This window comes from Calonectris borealis, chromosome 21 (assembly GCF_964195595.1).
Source record: "Calonectris borealis chromosome 21, bCalBor7.hap1.2, whole genome shotgun sequence".
NCBI lineage: Eukaryota > Metazoa > Chordata > Aves > Procellariiformes > Procellariidae > Calonectris > Calonectris borealis.
Window position 1 is genome coordinate 2,156,816 of NC_134332.1, and position 17,319 is coordinate 2,174,134.

Here is a 17,319-nt window from a genome sequence, read left to right on the forward strand (position 1 = left end):
AACGGACTGGGGGATCATGAATACCTAATCATGGGATTCATACTGGATACTGGATTGGCAACAAATGGTAAAAACCCCGTATGGTGAAGGTCAGTCCAAACCTGCAAGAGAAAAAGTACAGATATTCCCTCTCATTCACATATACATGTCTAATAGTTCTCAGACCCAGCAGGTCATTTCCTCACCTTGTCTGGCATCCAAGCAGCCAGTACTGTCAAACAATTGACACAAGAAGCAATAACATCCACAGGTAGAGAGATTACAGTTGTTAGCCTAGGAAAAAGAAATATTATGCATAAAAAGCACACCATCTGTGTCTAGCCTATATACTGTTGTTTTGATCAAAAAAGCTTCTCTCTCACTGAAGTACACAAGTATAAAACCTAACCAGGTAAATACAGACACCAGAGTCTGCACTTTCAGTCTAGACCTCCCGCCTCCCCCTCATACCTGAGTCAGATCAATTTACTGCAAGAGGCAAGGCTGGCAAGACAGCAGACTGTCACAGTGAACAATAATTATGCAGCAAAACATCAATTCCCAGAGAGTTAACACGGAGAGGAGAGTTAAATACAACTGTTTTGACACCTGGAAGTTACTACTCTAATGATATTTTATTCCCCTTTCATTTAAATATAGCTACCAATAAACAATGCCTTTAAATGGATAAAATTGCACAACATTCAGGAAAGCAGTGGAAGAGGGGCCATTCTGCTGCATCAAAGCATTAAACAGTGTGTAGCCAGAACAGTCTTGAGAGCTGAACACCAGTCTTGGGGAGTTCAAGCACTGAGACACACTTCTCCCAAAGCTCTTGGCAAAATTAGTGATTAGCCATTCTTCCAGCTCATTATATCTACTCAGGTACCTCCGCTGTCAGCGATTTCATGCCGGTCAGTGACTTACCTCTGCAGGAGCATGTAGATTCGCGACGTGATTGGCAGAAGGCAATCTGCTATCGATACATCAGTGCTGATGACTTTATGAACCAGATCAATTATTGGCTTGACCCTCTGGCAATGCTGAATCACATCTGGGTAAAAAAAAAACTAACACTAGAATGCAAAATCATACTTAAGTAGTAATCAAATCTGGAACAATGCACATGAATCTTACCACACATCCCATGACCATTCCCCATACCAAAAACCATTTATTTTATCTATCTCAACTTTTCCCTCATCTAAAATTTATCTCATCTCACTACATGCTCTTGGCCTTTTACAGTGAATTTTACAGTATTATAATAATAATTAAATAACCAGGCTTCTGGGAAAGTATTCCATGCTCTTTCAAAAGTATTCAGAGCTGCTCCATCCTACTATTAACCTCAAATTGATACCAATTAACAATTATTTATTCTCTTTCATACTCCCAGCCTATCTCACCTGCTGTCGATACAACATGGAGCAGCATCTCAATCTCACAGGTAAACAGTGTCCAGCTGCTGTAGGAATACTCCCATCGTACCAAATAAGCCCGATCATCCAGCATCACTTGGCCCACTGTTCCCTGAGGTATCCGCAGATTCGTTTGACCTAGCCCTAAAGATTGGAGAAGCAGGTAAAATAAAGTCACAAATTTACCCATGAGTTAGAAGCCAGATAAAGAATCTAAATTCCCCATTTCAATAAGAAAAGGTTGAGTGCAGTTTCTTTACCAAGAGGATAGAGGAGCTTTGGAGCCTGTCTTCGCCAAAGTGTGCCATCTTCATGAGAGATCACGTCAGGAGGTTTATGCTTGTACAGTTCGATATAGAAGGACATTTTATCCAGGAAACTGTATACCTGCATACAGAGAGAGCTTAAACAGTACAGCCGAAGAGCCAGATCTTTTTAAAAATTAATCAACCAGGTCATTTCCATGAACAGGCAGATATCCTTCTAATACGTCAACCCTACCAAAACATTATTAGACAGCCCACATGTCCAGACAAGTCTCATCTAATGAATAGGAACTTCTTATGAGTAAAGTACAACCAGAAAAATTAGGCAGTATCTTAATCTTCAGCCATTAGAGTTGAAAAGTTTTCTAAAAGCCAGAAAACAGTGTCCTGCAACAGCACAGGACTAAAAAAAGGAGCCCTGTCCACTGTTCTTTGACAAAAGCTTAATGTCTGTTATCTAAGATTGCAATAAGCAATAAGCACGTGTAATGGAAAGAAAGAATCACACAGCATTATCATATAGCACGTTATCCCCATCTTGAAATAAATCATCTCTCAAACACCAAGAGAGATCCTGTACCTTTTCTGCAGTAGATTTATCAGACACAAGGGCTTGGAGCAGCTGAAGGAGAGGAGTAAGAAGATGGGGGAACATCCCACACACACTGTCCAGGATAATACCCAGACCCGCAGTAGGTTCCTGGTGGTGGAAACAGAAAACAAATGTCGTATTACTAAAAAGAAATGCTAAAATGGCCTCAGTATAGCACAAGGATACAGTTCTTTTTTAATTGTACATTTAACATTAATCATGCACAAAAGTATCACTCCAGTCCTTGCACAGACTAAAGCATGAGGCAGTGTGCAAGTATAAGGCAGGAAGTAAGGCTATAATGCATTACATATCATCCTAATTCTGTGACAACAGAAAAATAAGCATGATGCTTTTGCCAGCAGTTAGTTCAATCCTCGCAACCCCAGCCCTGGTTTAAACTATCACCTATATTAAAACTTGTTCCAGTATCCTTCAAGAGTAAAGCCAAGGCTGTACCTAAAAGGCAGGAAAGGGCAAAAGTAAATCAAAGATAGATACAAATGAACACTAGCTCCTCAGGTCCTCCTAGAAACTAACTAAATAAATACAATCAGTCTGTTCCTTTCCTAAAAGGGGATCTTTTATCAGGTTTTGGTTATAAGCAAGGTAGGTCAAAGAAGTTGCCAACACACTCACTGTCTTCCAGAAGAGCTGAGGAATGCTGGAAGCTGCCAGAACTTCACATGCAGCATCAATTATATCCTTCAAAGGAAGGGAGGATGGAGAAAACAGAAGTTACTTTACACAGGGGAATTTCATCCCAACCAAGTTCTGCCACATCTCTGGAATTTAAATTTCCATATTTACCAGCCAAGATGTAAGTACTTCCTCCAGTCAAAACAGAAAGAAACACTCAACACATCCAAACCCAGAACACATAGCCAGCCTAAAGCCATGCTCCTTATCATGAATGGACTGGCCAGGACAAATATGTCCACTATATCTGCAAAGGGCTATATGATGTCTTGTCAAACTTGGAAATGATGTATGTATTATTTCCATTGTTTTGGAAATAACACATCAACAATTAGTTTCAAATCCATAGGACTTCAAGTGCAAGATACGCTCTTTCATTATTAATCAGCCAGTCTGCAGAGGTGTTTACTAAGTTTGCATTGTGTAAACGCAGTAAGAAAAACAGCAAATCACCCTTTTAGATCTAAGTCACATAAAGTTTGCAGTCTCAAATGCAGGATTACAATTTAACAAAAGTAATTAGCATCAGTTATGACAGGTTATTTTAAATTAGGTAACAGACGCAATGAGCCTTGGATGCTTACCTGCTGATTGCCCAATGTATGTAATTCCAGTGATGTCAGGACGAAGGAAAGAAGTCCATAAATACACATACAAGCTGTGCTGGCTGTACACTGGAAAGAAAGAATACACATAGGAGAGACTATGAATTACAGAACACACTGTAACTGTACTCAAGTCTGCTTTACAAACTGAGTAACTGCCTTTTTCATACATCCTTGCTGCAATCAGGGGCAGCAAAACAGGAAGCAATCATTAGTTAACCTCCAGATTAACATGAAATATTTCACCGAAATGAGAAATCTTGCCACTACCATTACCATTAGAAATGCCTTCCAAACATCAACAAAAGCAGCACTCTGTTCATAGAAATCAAAAGGATTTGCTTTCACTGGTTTCTGCCTACAAAGTAGTTTACTCTCAGACACTGTATTGTCTAATGAAACCATATACAGAGAATAGTGCAGAGTTAAATCGTCTAATACTCAAGATCCACAATGGCAAGTACACTTACAGAGGCAAATCAACAAATGTGATTAAATGCAGTCTATTCTGCTCAAAAGAGATGTAGTTCCTCAACTGACTAAAGCTTTTTTTTTTTATTCTTTGGGCATAAAAATCTGTTTTCATTTCAACTTAGTTTCTGATCTTCACTGAAAGAAGGTAAGATGATAAAACATGCTTTACTGCATATTCTGCTTAAAACCAGATTTAGTTTGAAAGACATTGGTTCAAAATCATCCACTTCCCATGACACCTTTACATCAGTAGCAGTTAAAAACCTTCAAGAGCTTACATATATGATTATAAGAAACTCACATTCTTCCCCCCACTGCTCAGCGATCGCAGAAGCTTTGTCAGATACTGGAAAACATTCAGCTGGATAGCAGTGCTGCCCATTCTCCTGATAATGTTTGTTGACTCCTCTGGGCTTACAGTGTGACGGAGCAGAGCCCAGGCCAAAAGCACCGGAGCATGATGTGAGACATCCCCTAACTGCAGCAGCTGATTGTCCATCTCCTGCGCAGAGACAAGACAAAAGCAAAATAATTGAGATCTTCTGAAAGAACTTCATACTCGGCAAGCATATAGCTGATTGCTTGTCTTCTTGCTTGTCTTCTTGCTTGCAGATAATTATTTCAGACATGCAACAGACCAAAGGATACACTTGCAGCCTCAGTCTGTTTTTCTGCATGGTTTACTGACTTATAGTTGGTCTAACCTCAGATGTTGTCCTAAAAGCACTGACCCTACAAACTTTCGTTTCATTCCCTTCTGGAAAATTCACAATGCCTATTTCTTTGCACACATCTTTCTTTAGAGAAAGGCCCGGGATAACCAAGAAAATACAGGAGGGGAGAGGAATTAATTTCGTTCTTATTTGCCCCAGAATGTTATGTGGATGCTAGTTCCTACACTTGGTCAACAAACCCAAGGATCAGAAACTTACAGACATAATCTTTAAACAGCACTGCCTGGGTAATCACAGTAAGTTCTGTACTGTTAGGCCTGACGAGGGGTTACTCTGCCGGTGCTTTACCTGGTGGATGCGCTCATTATTGGCTAACTTGTGCTCCTCCGTCCTGTCATCCAAAGCACGCTCGTGGAGGGAGTCAATTTCCATGCCTTCCACCAGAATAAGAGCACTAAAGTAGCTACAAGCAGGAAAAGAATAAAAACAAGTAGGTCAGAAACTTTATTTAAGAATTTGGGGGGGGGGTGTGTTAAATTATAAGTGGTCAAAAAACAACCTTTAGTTTGCTTTTGTTCAGCTGTTCTTTGAAGCAATAAGAAATTACATGAAATTAACAGCAGGTAATCCAAATTTTGTCTTTAAATGCTCGTATATGACAGATTACAATCTTCAGAACTACCATTGCTGGTTGAACAGACAAAAAAGGTCACTGAAGTTTTAAGATAGCTTTTCCACCTTTGTAACTCTCTGCCACCTGGCAGGATTTTCATTCCCCCTGGCTGCAGCTCGAGTTATGGCCCATGCAGCAAAATGAAGACATTACTGCCATTTGTAAGCAGACCCACAATAGCTTGAACTGAGGCAGCACAGTTAACAACACAGGTCAGAGAGGGAGTGCCAGCCTCCATGCAGGTAGCAGCCAGACTACCAGGACTGTGAAGACGCAATTTCACTTTACCACTAGGCCATCTAAGAAGGAGTGGCACCGTGTCTTCATTGCCATTCTTATCAGAGGCAAGATTATATACTAGATTAAAGCTAGTATATGGTTACCTCTCTACTTTGCAATCACACCTTCATTTTGCCACAAACCTCCAATGTGACCAGAAAAGCTATTTTGCCTTCATCACAATAAGCTTAGCTTGAAATAGCGGTGATTTTAAGAGGCAGCAGCAAGAATTATAAATGCTTTTTTCCTGGGGAAAACGATTGTTCTGCTCTGTACTCACTTCACAAATATACATGAAACCTACCCAATACGATCCACCAGGTGATCCATGCTCTCATCTACCAAATGTCTGTTGGTTTGTCTAGTGCCAAATCCCTGTTCTTTGAACATCTTTGCAAATGCCAGAAGCTCATCAGGTGCCATTTCAAAGTATGCATAGTAGAGGAAGATGACTTCCAGGAGCATGGACTGTTCACGGAGGCATTGCACAAACCAACGGGAAACCTGACGTTCCGTCTGCACAAGGAAAAGTTCTTCCATCATATGTCGAAGCTCACAGGTCAGTCAAAGCAGTTAGAAACTGAGAAGTGTTGAAGCATTTCAACAGCTTGTGTAGCCAGCGGTTTGTATCAATGGCAAGGAAAGCCACTGTAAATACAGAGTGTGCTGATGCAGAGAGATTATGAACAACTACACATAAATGGATCTGTTAGCCGAAGGCTATCAATGGATTTATTACAAGGAACAATGCGTTCCATGCAACTCTCTGTTTCTGAGTAAAAGTGTGTTCTGTTAGAAAGAAAACAAATTTTAGGTTTCTTGGACCAGGAGAAACATCCTTTTTAACTGCATCTGCACGTATGCATTTTCCAATACACTACATATAAGGAAAGACTTTATAAGTTTGATAAATAATAGCAAGAAACAAAATACCATGAGATTTCCATGTGTTTCCCATGTAGGAGCTTCTGCTTTGTACAGCGCTTCAAACTGTTTCTGGTAATTAGGAACTAGTTCCTTGTCCAACTTTTCAACACACTGGAAGTATTGTGCCTTAAATAAACAAATAAATAAATGAACTTCTCACATGCACACTCACGTGTTTTTGACAATCACAAGTGGACAATTACTACACAACTTACATATTTAGCCTATTTCAATGACATCACATCCAGGAAAAGGTTCCTGTACTCACTGTGTAAGGGTGTCTCTCATCCTGAAAATAAGTGAGTAAAAGGAGGACGCAGCGCAGAATGCAGATCCTCTCTTCATAGTAATAGTCAGCAAGCTGTGAATATATAGTGTCATTGATAGCAATTTGCTATAATGTCCAACTCCCATACACTGTCCTCTCCCAAACACTGCCAAGGCCTTCATCACAAGAATATATAGTCCTCAAACATTAGTACAGATGGAGTTTCAACTAAGCAGTTTTTAAGTTATCTGAAAAAAAAATATTTAATTAACTTTACAGAACTCAATAAAACGTGCCCATAGGGACATGTCTATAATTACACTGCTAAGTGAGAAAACTTGGAAAAGGCAAAAAGAGAAAGATCATCTCTCATTCCTCATCCCTGTTATCCTCTGTCAGACATGATCATCAGTCTCCATTTCAGAGTTGTCACTTCGAACAATAACATATAAACCTAAAAGCTTCGGAAAACATGGGAGCGTACGTCTGCCCAGCTAAATTCCCTGATATTAGGCCTAAAATTTCCTTTCTATTAACACTGTTCAAATCTTTATGCACATCCTTCTATTTCAGAAGCATCTTCTACATTCTGTTCTTTATATGAAGGAATACTTCAATTATTCCAAGATTTTCTGGATCCACAGAAATAGAGCTGGTTCTCTGTCAACAGATCTTTTCAACAGAAAATACAAATGGAAATGACTAACCTTCAGCATCAGAGCCTGACTCTGCCTTTCATCCTGAAGAACTGTCTGTAAGCAAAACACAACAAAATAAAAAATTACCTACTGCAGAAATACCTACTGACAAAATACATACTCACAAAAAAAAAAAGACTGAAATAAACAAAAGACAATGTTTCTTTCCATTTCTTTTGGAAAGAGAAACTCCAAAAGTACGAAGCCAAAACACTCATTTCTAACTACATATTTGTTCTTCATCTCCAACTCACTGTCCTTCACAAATCTGTAGCTTTCCTGTATTCCTGCGATAGAGGAGCTGAGTTCCTGCAGAGAGATTCAGCAGGAAGACATACTAGAAATTTAGGCCTGGATATCTGCTATCGCATTTCCTTAAAGCGGCACTTGAGCATTGTAGGTTCAGAGAAGAAAAGCTACAAAGCCATTTCCAAATCAGAACTCAGACTCACATGTGACCATATGCATCCACAAACTACTGGTATTAAGGAAAGATGTGTAGTAAATAGAACATAAATGGGAGCTACGGACCTTCAGGGAGTCCCTTGTTCCTCTGTAATCCTCTTGAAGATAACACAGTAACAACTGCACACTCTGCTCTTCATCCAGACCCTGAAAAAAAGAGAGATGCTCTGAAATGAATAAAAGGCAACTGAATTCATTAAAGATGAAGATTCTCTCCAAATATTCAGGCAGCTCTTCTCTTCAAAACAAATAACTTCCAAAATATGCCAAAAGAAAATTTTTTGCATCAGCACTTTTGCTTAAAGCAAAATACATAAGCTTTGATGTCACTTAGATGTAGCCAGTTTAACTTCAGCAAAAGCAGTATAACAGTGATTTTAAAAAAAGGTACCGCCACCAGACACCGAATTCCAACTTCGGGCTTGAAGGACCATAACCTTGCAGGTAAACCGACAAGTATTTTCAAACATGGCAACTGATTTAAGGGACATCAGTTTTTAGCTGAGCGGTTTCAGATGTCTTGAAAGAACCCAAGAAAGACCAAAAGCACGTGACTGCCTCTGAAAAGCAGGAGGGGGAGTTAACCAGGAAAACTGAGGCACCGCAAGGTCACTAAGCACTTCTTAAAATTTTCACCTACAGCCCCAACATGTACTTCTAACATCCTTTAGATTATTTTGAACTGAAAGGAATTTAAGTTTGCCTCTATTCAACATCAAGAAGCTTACTTAAATAACAGTATCCCAATAACAATGCATTCCAGTTGCAGGGATAAAAAATAATCAGAATAGCACCTTTACTCACCAAAAACTTGCTGACCCTCAGACCCAACTCTTTTAGTGGAGCAGCTACATCTTTATCAGCTTTTATTTTTTCTGCGGAAGTCGTACTAAAGAAAAGAAATTTTAGTCATGAAAAATGCAGCAATCCCAAGGAATGAACTAAAGAGGCTTTATTTCAAAGTTCTCAGTTTTATCAGTTTAAACTGAACATTTGCTTTTTGTTCAATGGCCGTTCAATATTTCATACAACAATATCCTGTAATCTTCCCACCAGACAAAACTTAGCATTGTTCACAATTATTATTATAATAAATGCAGGCTATATTCATTCCACCTTCTCCAATGAGGGAATCTGGATATCTTTCTGGGATGACTGAGTGTCAAGAGGAGTCACTTCTCCACAGGCCGCACACTTGCACATGATCGCTGCAGCTCAGCAGAGGCAAGGGTTAAAAGCTACCTAACATTAGTAACGACAACAAAAACAGTCTAAAAAAATTTCTAAAATCAAGCAATTACTATACCTTGGTGGTTTATAGTATGAAAGTCCCTCTAACAATCTCTGCCAGTGCTTGTTCAATTCTGCCGCAATCTGTGCCTAAAAAAAGAACCAAATACTACTGAACAGATTCCTCAACGTACACTGCTGAGTATCAGATTTGTTAAATTTAAGCAAAGCAAAGAAATTCCACCACCACAAAGAGACAGGAACAACACAAGACAAGCATCTATGATTCAGACTGATTCAAGGTGCATATTGTACGAGAAAGCTCGCTGCCTTGCCTAATCACGGGAAGGGAGAGGAAATAGGAGGCAATGGACTAGGTTCAGAAACATTTGGATTTCCAACCTCTGGGCAAATTCTTGAAAGCACGGGCTCCGTCCCAGAAAATAAGGAAGCAGGCTGTACCACTCATGAATACCCCAGGCCAGCCAGTCTAGAAAGTAGCACTTGTGTCCGCTCCAGAAAGGGAACCACCTTTTCACATACACCCTTCCAGGTAGTTCATGAAGCAGCTATAAACAAGGAGTGGAAGAATGAACAAGTAGCGAAGATAGAGGAACAAATATCGCACTGAGGAAAAGGGAAAAGCACCAAAACATATTTTCACTAATATTCAAAGAGATGTACAAATGATATATTTGGCCACGGAGTCCATTCAGCGATGGGCAAACCTGCTTAGCAAAGGCACGGACTTACTGGTTCTCTTAAAGCTGATCTGCCCAGAAGAATTGTCCACAATTCTCTGCTGCTCCTGTATATGAAGGGAAAAGGTGGAGAGTATTTTAATGATGAACACTATTTCAGGCTCCCATTTAGCTTACACCTTTTCAAACCTGCCATTAACTCAGAGCAGATCACACTGCAATATAAGAAAACTCATTTAAGGAACACTGGTTTTTAGCTGACCAGTTTCGGATGTCCTGGAAGAACCCAGGAAAGATCCAACGAGGGTGACAACTGATAGAGCAAGACTTGCAAATTCATATCAAAGAAGCATGACATTTATATCATTTTATTAGCTCAATTTGATTTTGCTGCTTGGACGTCTGAGGTTAGTAAATAGAAACCTATTGAAAGTATAGAGCAATATTTTATTCAGTCACATTCGATGCTCTCCTGCAAACAAATTCTTCTGTAACAGTTTCACCCTTCACTCCAAGTGGAACATAAAACTGGGTGAAGTGAAAAATTGCAACACCTTTACATAAGGCAGAATGATTTGCCGCAGGTCTTCAGAACATTTACCTTTGGCTTCTTAAGTCTTCCTGAGAACTCTGTAGAAAAGCCAATCTGTGCTATAAGGTATTAGAGATCAAATCGTGACCCTGGCATACGCATCCAGAAAAATGAGTGTCCCTACAACAGCTCTGAAAAAGCATGTTTGCCAGAAAGAGTATTTCAGGAACTTAGACAAATGCTGATTTGATAGCAACGTAATACAAATCAGGAGTTAAACACCACAGCTCCCCACGCAAAGACTGCCTACAAGAGCAAGAACACTCATTAACTTATTTTTAGAATAGCATCATCAAAATAACTCAGTAAGGCAGTGAAAGTCATCTGCAACTTTTGACACGTGGTGCCACTTAAATGATAAGACCTATTATTTGCAGTACACCTATCAACGTAATTTCTACCTGCTAATTCCTTGACAGTTAGGTGCACCTCCTGCGTATAAACTAACAAACCTCTCCAGCCCACACAGCGTGCCGAAAGGCCACAGAATTTTACCAAGAAAAGAATCGATTTGTAGAACTGAGCACCAGCCTAGCAGAGCCAACCCTTCTACTCTTCACTCCCTCCTAACCTCTTCTGTGAATAAAACAGACCGTGGTTTGTTGCCAGTTCGTTAGACTCCAGGACAGCTATGGAAGGAATGCTCTCTTTACGCGATCACATGTAACAGTGGTGTTCTTGTCCCCATTAGGGCTTATAGACATTCATTTAATAAAAATTAGACATCTAGGAACACTCCAGAGCATAGAAACGTTACAATAAACGTCAAAAAACGTGCTCAGGACAAATGAAGGCAGCGATCTAAAGTGATCACTGAACCTGGGATTCACTGAATAGCCTCCTTTACACATCTTCCACATCTCTATTTTGATTTTTGTATTTGCAAAGAGTTGTCCAAAAGGTGAAAATCAACCCTTGCACGCGCTGCTCTTCACGAGAGCAGCTCCGGGACCCGGAGGTCTGACAGACGCCTCCGAGATGTTAGCGCGAAGCGAGACTGCAGCTTCGCAAAAGCAAAAGCTTTTGAGGAGTTCTAGTTAACGTTTCATCTTTTCTAATACGGCAGAATAAAAGAAACGCAAAATCCCTGAAAAGTCACTACGAACACCGGAATTCAGCCGCCTGGGGAGTTCCCGAGGGGCCCCTCAGCGACGGGCGGGGCGGGGCCAGGCGGCGCGGGCCCCGCTCCCCCCGCCGGCGCTGCCCCCCTCCCCGCCGCGCCCCTCTCTGCCCGCCCCCGCCCCGCGGAGGGGGGCCCGCGCGCAGCGACGGACGGGGCCGGGGCCGCCCCCGCCTTCCCCCCCACATCCCCCGCCGGAGCAGCCGCCGCCGCGGCCGCGGCCCCGCACCTCTCGCACAGCCCGCCCTCCGCCATCTTCGCTCCCCTCTCACGTGACCCGCCGCGCGGAGTCGTCCCCGCTCCTCCCCAGCGCCGGCGTCACGTGGTGGGGCCGCCGCTCCGCCTCCCGCCCCGTCCCCGGCGGGCTGGGTCATGTGACAGGCGGCAGCGCCAAGATGGCGGCGTCCTGTGAGGTGGGTGCGCGCTCGGCTCCCGGGCTGCGGCGGGGCCGTCGGGGAAGGCCGCAGCTCCTCGGCGGGACCCGGGGCTCACCCGGGCAGCGGCTCCAGGATCTTCCGGGGGCTGTTGCCCCCCCCATCCCCGCTGCAGCCCGTGCCCCGCCGCAGCTTCCCTGTAGCGAAGGCTGGGTTGCGGGGTGCCGCGGCTGAGCGGGAGAGGAGGCGGAGGGCGGCGCGGAAGGACAGGGCGAGGGGAGCCCGCAGCGCTGCGGGAGACACAGGGAAGAGAGGGAGGAGGCAGGTGCTGCAGAAGGGCGAGGGCTGCCGGGCGTCTGGGAGCACGGCAGCGGGAAGCTCCCCTGCCCCGAGCAGCCGGGATGCAGATCACGGGACGGGCAGAAAACCCTTAATCCGGCTTGAAACGGGGCGATGGGTCCCGTTGGATGTGTGAGAGAGCGGGAGGGCTGCGGAGCTTCACCTGGCCTGAAAGAACGTGTGGAGGAGGGAATTGCAGCGGCCGCAAGGAAATGAAATAACTCAGCAGTGAAATACATCGCGTGGTGGCAAATTCAAAGCTGCTGCATGAGAGTAGGAGACCTGCGTCTCGTATGGTGAAGTTCTTCCTTCTCTTATAGCCGAGCTGGCGGGCTGCCTGCTGGGGGAAGCTGTCCTGGGACATTATTGAGGCAAGAGCTGGGTTGCAACCTTAAAGTTGGCAGACTGAGCGGGAGGTTTTTTTCAGTCTTTGGCTAGTGTGAGGTATTTACTCTGCCTCTTCTCAAATAAGCCTTAAGCTCCCCCCTCCCCTGTGCTCAGAAACAAGGAGTGGGACCCCAAAACCGTTATTGGTCATAGGTAGATACTGCCCATGCCAGTTCTGTTTTATTGACTATAAATAAAACATTATTTAATAAATCTTCTCCTGTTCTGTTTAAAAATGAATTGTGATGGCAAAAAGATTACACTTGGCCTGCTCTAGCTATATAGCAACAGTAAATGTAATGAAGTTGTTTGGCAATCGAGTATTTCAGGCTATACGAATAAGGATGCCAAAGAGCAGTCTATTAATAATTAAGAGTTTTCAGTACAAAGTCATAAATAACTAAACGCTCCAGACCCACAGCGTAAGGGAGTTTGACGGTACAAACTTTAATAGTTACCCAGTGATATTACTACTAAGATCTCTATCAGCTTTATAATCTGGTGACACCGGTCAACGCTGGATGAAAACCCAAACCAGAACTTTAAATAAACTTCTAGCCTTCCACGAGGGAGCTAGTGTAGATATTAGTACTGAGACGGGCGGAACAGAATTTAATAAGAGTTTACTACTAATCGGCTTACGGGTGGGCCAGGAAGGATGAAGCAATCCAAAGTTTCAGCTGGAGCTATCATGCCCAGCAGGGATACACACAACTGGATCAGCCATTCTGTTGCCAACAGAAGTACAGAAACAGGTACCTTCAAAGACTGCAAGAGAGATACCAGTATAGGTTATATATGGTACAGGCTATATATGGCTAAGACGTAATATCAAATTACGGATAAGGAGGAATAAAGGTTGCCAGAAAGCAATAAACGCTGGTGAGAATTGCACAATGTTTGAATGCCCATGATACTTCGAAGAAGATCTGATTTAACTTGATAGAGTCATTATGTGCGTTGCTGATTATCTCAACTATTTATCTTATAGTCCAAAAGTTTAAAGGAAAGATTAGTTTGCCTTGATTCAGAGAAGGTGAAGTGCTATAAATGCAGTGTTAGTAAGACAAGGGAGTGAGGGGATATAGCAAACAATTACAGCTTTAGATCGTGATTAAGAATCTCTTACAAGGTTTACATACTCTTGAAGAATTTGAAGAAAATCGTGTTAGTTAAACAAATCACTTAGGAAGTAATGATGCATTTTTGGGATGAGACTTGCTAGTATTTGTTTAGTGTCATTAATGACTGACTAACATTAAAATAGTTCACTTCCTGATACAGATCTAGAGTCTCTCTAAAATGGGAGTGTGGGATTCTCAGTGGGAAAATGGGAATCAGGATATCTGACGGGGGAAGAGGCTGTGCCTTGGGTTGAAGAGAAATTAAGCCAATGCCTTTCTTTAAAGATAAGGAAGAATAAATCAGACTCATTTACTCACAAATGAAGCTGTATAATGGTAAAATCATATGGCTACAGCACATCCTAGAGTTAAACAGAATATTGCCAATATGTCGAGACCGACTAGAAGCATATTTTAGACTAGATATCTTTGTAACAAATATGACCCAGCAGTGCTGTAGAAGCAAAACAAATTAAGCTGCTTAATACTGAGGATGTGTTGAACATCCTATCATGGCTGCAGGCAAAATGATTTCTGTTCATTTGATTTTTCTCAGATTTCCAACTTATCTTGACAGTTCTGGTAATAGATCAAAATTAGATAAAGTATGCCATCTGACGGGGGTTTTTTTTTTAATGATTGTGATGTTTTCTTTCCTACTTCTATTGTAAATACTACATAGCATTATAAAACACCTGCTGCAGTAGTGGAAGTATTCAATCATAACACCAGTAACAGGGGGGTTCTGCACAGCAGCGGGAGGAGAAATTTTTAATAAAAGGAGGAACGCTCTGTAAAAATACAGTGAAAACCGCATACAAAATTAGGTTCTAAAATTACCTTTAAACATTTGAATTAACTATATTTCAAATTCACACCATCACAATGAAGCCTTCTGGGAATATTTATGGCTTGTTTGCCTCACATTTCAATTCAAAGACACTGCAAGAGAAATATTTAAAACTGTATCTGAATATCTACCAGTATTCAGTGGTTCATTTCTGTCACTGCAGGCTGACTTCTCTGATTATCAGAGGGGGATAACAGTTTTGGCTGATCCATTACCTCACTGGTTTTATTTTTTTTTTTTATTCACCTGTTCGTTGACATTAACAATTGGCAAATAACTATCGGTTTAAATTGAGCTTAAGAACCAAACAGCTGTGCGAAAGCTTTAGCTTTTCTAGTAGGTGCTTTAATTCTTCGCTCTTTTTTTTTTTTTAAATAGGAATTGCAGTAGCATGAAAGGGAATTCTTCCTGATGGACAACTATTGAGCACGTCGGGACTGCTGAGAAAGATTTTGAAAGCTTGAGCTACGTTGGACTGGCATCATGTTAAACAAGCCAGTGCTGGTGGAATCCCTGATCGTGTTCATCATCGTTCTCTTTGTGCACGCAGTGGTGTGGGACCGGTATTCCTGGTGCGCTGTCGCTCTCGCCATCCAGGCGTTTTATGTCCAATTCAAATGGGACCGTCTGCTCCAGCTGGGTGGGGCTGTATTCCGCTTCCGTACAGCAGCGAACAGCGGCCTCCTGCCAGCCAGCATGGTCATCCCCTTGCTGGGGATAGCGATGAAGGAGAGGTGCAAGTCTGCTGGCATTGTGTACTTCGAACGTTTTGGCATAGTCGTAGCTTCCACTGGCATGCTGGTTGCTCTCTTTCTGTCTGTGATAGCGGTTGGCATCACAAAACCTGTGCCAACCAACACTTGCATACTTACTGGTGTTGCTGGCAGTATCATTATCTATACCATGAAGCACTCTTTGACTGTTTCAGAAGTGATAGAGGTCCTAGAAGTGCTGCTAATTTTTGTCTACCTCAGTATGATCTTGCTGTACTTGTTGCCTCGATGTTTTACTCCTGGAGAAGCGTTGCTAGTTCTCGGAGGTATAAGTTTTGTTTTCAATCAGCTCATTAAACGCTCACTGAATGTAATCGAGGGCAGAGGTGATCCCATAGACTTTTTCCTTCTGGTAGCAGTTGTTGGAGTTGTTCTTCTTGGGCTTTTTTTCACTGTGCTCTTCATTTTCATGGATTCGGGGACGTGGATCTCCTCCATGTTTTTCCACATGATGACAGCAGTGCTAGGCTTAGGGGTCATCATGCCTTGGCTGTACCGACTGATCCAGAGGAACCCTTTGTTCTGGCTACTCCAGTTTCTGTTTCAGACACAGACGAGAGTTTACCTTCTTGTATATTGGACCTTTTTGGCTGCTTCAGCATGTGGCGTAGTTTTCTACCAGAATGCTAAGAGATCATCTGAATCTAAAAAACACCAGGCCTCGACTATAACCAGGAAATATTTCCATTTCATTGTTGTAGCTACTTATGTTCCTGGACTAATTTATGACCGCCAGCTTCTCTACGTTGCTGCAGTACTGTGTCTGGCAGTGTTTATCTTCTTAGAGTATATTCGGTACTTCAGGATCAAACCATTTGGCCAAACCCTTAGGTATTTGCTGTCTCTCTTCTTGGATGAAAGAGACAGTGGACCTCTAATCTTGACTCATATTTATCTCCTCCTTGGCATGTCCCTCCCGGTATGGTTGTTCCCCAGATCTTGTGCTCCTAAAGGTACCTTGTCTGGGGTGGGAGCTCTGGTCCCCTACTCTGGGGTACTGGCAGTAGGGGTAGGAGATACCATTGCCTCTGTTTTTGGTAGTACAATGGGGGAAATCAAATGGCCGGGAACGAAGAAGACCTTTGAAGGGACAATGACAGCTGTTTTTGCTCAGATCATTGCTGTGGCTCTTATTCTGATCTTTGACAGCAGCGTAAATCTGAACTCCAGCTATGCCTGGATTTTGACGTCTGTGAGTTTAGTTTCTCTTTTGGAAGCTTATACTACCCAAATTGATAATCTGCTGTTGCCTCTCTACCTCCAGATAATGTTTATGGTGTAGAAGCACTTCCAGGAACAGAGGTTTCTCCCTTTCTAGAGAAAAGTGGTAATAGAATGTCCACTGTAATGAGAGCGCAAAGCTGATCTAAACACTGCTTTTGGTACAGCAGATGGAATTGTTAAAAACAGGAATGAAAAAGACCTATTTAAAATAAAGGTTTTGTTTTGGTCTTGGTGTTTTCCCCTGTTTAAAACAGCATGAGTTGATTTATGTTCTCAGAAGAACACAAACATGACTTGTAAATTCGATTATTAAACACAAATGCTGTTTCCGTGTCTCTTCTGGGTGCTCAGAGGCAAAGGAGGTGGAGGAAGAAGAGGTAAGTCAATGAGGGGAAAAAAATTAGCAAACCTCTCAAATTTTGCTACCTCTGTATTGCATCAGAGCCAAAACTTGTTTTACTGTACTGAGCCCTGCCATCTGGTATTGCCGCGTATGCGAACTCCTCATTTCCGTACAAGCACCATTTAAAGCATGTTTTATAATGAGGGTGCCGCTGTCTACACAACGTAAATACGACTGTCACC

General features: G+C 42.2%; 2 protein-coding genes across 7 annotated transcripts in view; one reads left to right on the top strand and one right to left on the bottom strand.

Moving 5' to 3' along the window:
- The window catches only part of NUP188 (nucleoporin 188), a 28,851-nt gene extending 16,884 nt beyond the window's left edge, over positions 1-11,967 (bottom strand). For both annotated transcript variants that reach the window (XM_075170305.1, XM_075170304.1), the window contains exons 1-19: positions 11,893-11,967; positions 10,004-10,058; positions 9,327-9,400; positions 8,825-8,909; positions 8,087-8,167; positions 7,565-7,609; positions 6,858-6,950; positions 6,596-6,715; positions 5,967-6,178; positions 5,059-5,173; positions 4,338-4,538; positions 3,542-3,631; positions 2,898-2,963; positions 2,247-2,366; positions 1,661-1,787; positions 1,389-1,544; positions 907-1,033; positions 186-273; positions 25-101 (exon numbers count right to left, since the gene is read on the bottom strand). In XM_075170305.1, coding sequence (XP_075026406.1) covers positions 25-101; positions 186-273; positions 907-1,033; positions 1,389-1,544; positions 1,661-1,787; positions 2,247-2,366; positions 2,898-2,963; positions 3,542-3,631; positions 4,338-4,538; positions 5,059-5,173; positions 5,967-6,178; positions 6,596-6,715; positions 6,858-6,950; positions 7,565-7,609; positions 8,087-8,167; positions 8,825-8,909; positions 9,327-9,400; positions 10,004-10,058; positions 11,893-11,918 — 1,958 coding nt within the window. In that variant the 5' untranslated portion in view covers positions 11,919-11,967. The remainder of the gene's footprint in view (positions 1-24; positions 102-185; positions 274-906; positions 1,034-1,388; positions 1,545-1,660; positions 1,788-2,246; positions 2,367-2,897; positions 2,964-3,541; positions 3,632-4,337; positions 4,539-5,058; positions 5,174-5,966; positions 6,179-6,595; positions 6,716-6,857; positions 6,951-7,564; positions 7,610-8,086; positions 8,168-8,824; positions 8,910-9,326; positions 9,401-10,003; positions 10,059-11,892) is intronic.
- A 41-nt stretch (positions 11,968-12,008) lies between these two features.
- Positions 12,009-16,972, top strand: DOLK (dolichol kinase). Of its 5 annotated transcripts, XM_075170321.1 has the most exons (3): positions 12,026-12,076; positions 12,697-13,518; positions 15,116-16,972. In XM_075170321.1, exon 3 carries the CDS (start codon positions 15,221-15,223, stop codon positions 16,790-16,792), a length of 1,572 nt encoding a protein of 523 aa, XP_075026422.1. In that variant the 5' UTR covers positions 12,026-12,076; positions 12,697-13,518; positions 15,116-15,220; the 3' UTR covers positions 16,793-16,972. The 5 variants fall into 5 exon arrangements, 4 of the variants coding, with proteins under 4 accessions (XP_075026423.1, XP_075026422.1, XP_075026421.1 ...); XM_075170322.1 differs by lacking the exon at positions 12,697-13,518 and having other exon boundaries at positions 12,009-12,076; XR_012676746.1 differs by lacking the exons at positions 12,026-12,076; positions 15,116-16,972 and adding an exon at positions 14,570-14,626 and having other exon boundaries at positions 12,097-13,518.
- The last annotated feature ends 347 nt before the right edge of the window (positions 16,973-17,319 follow it).

Excerpts from the sequence above, each read along its gene's own strand:
- DOLK (XM_075170322.1), top strand. The coding sequence starts at position 15,221 with ATGTTAAACAAGCCAGTGCTGGTGGAATCCCTGATCGTGTTCATCATC.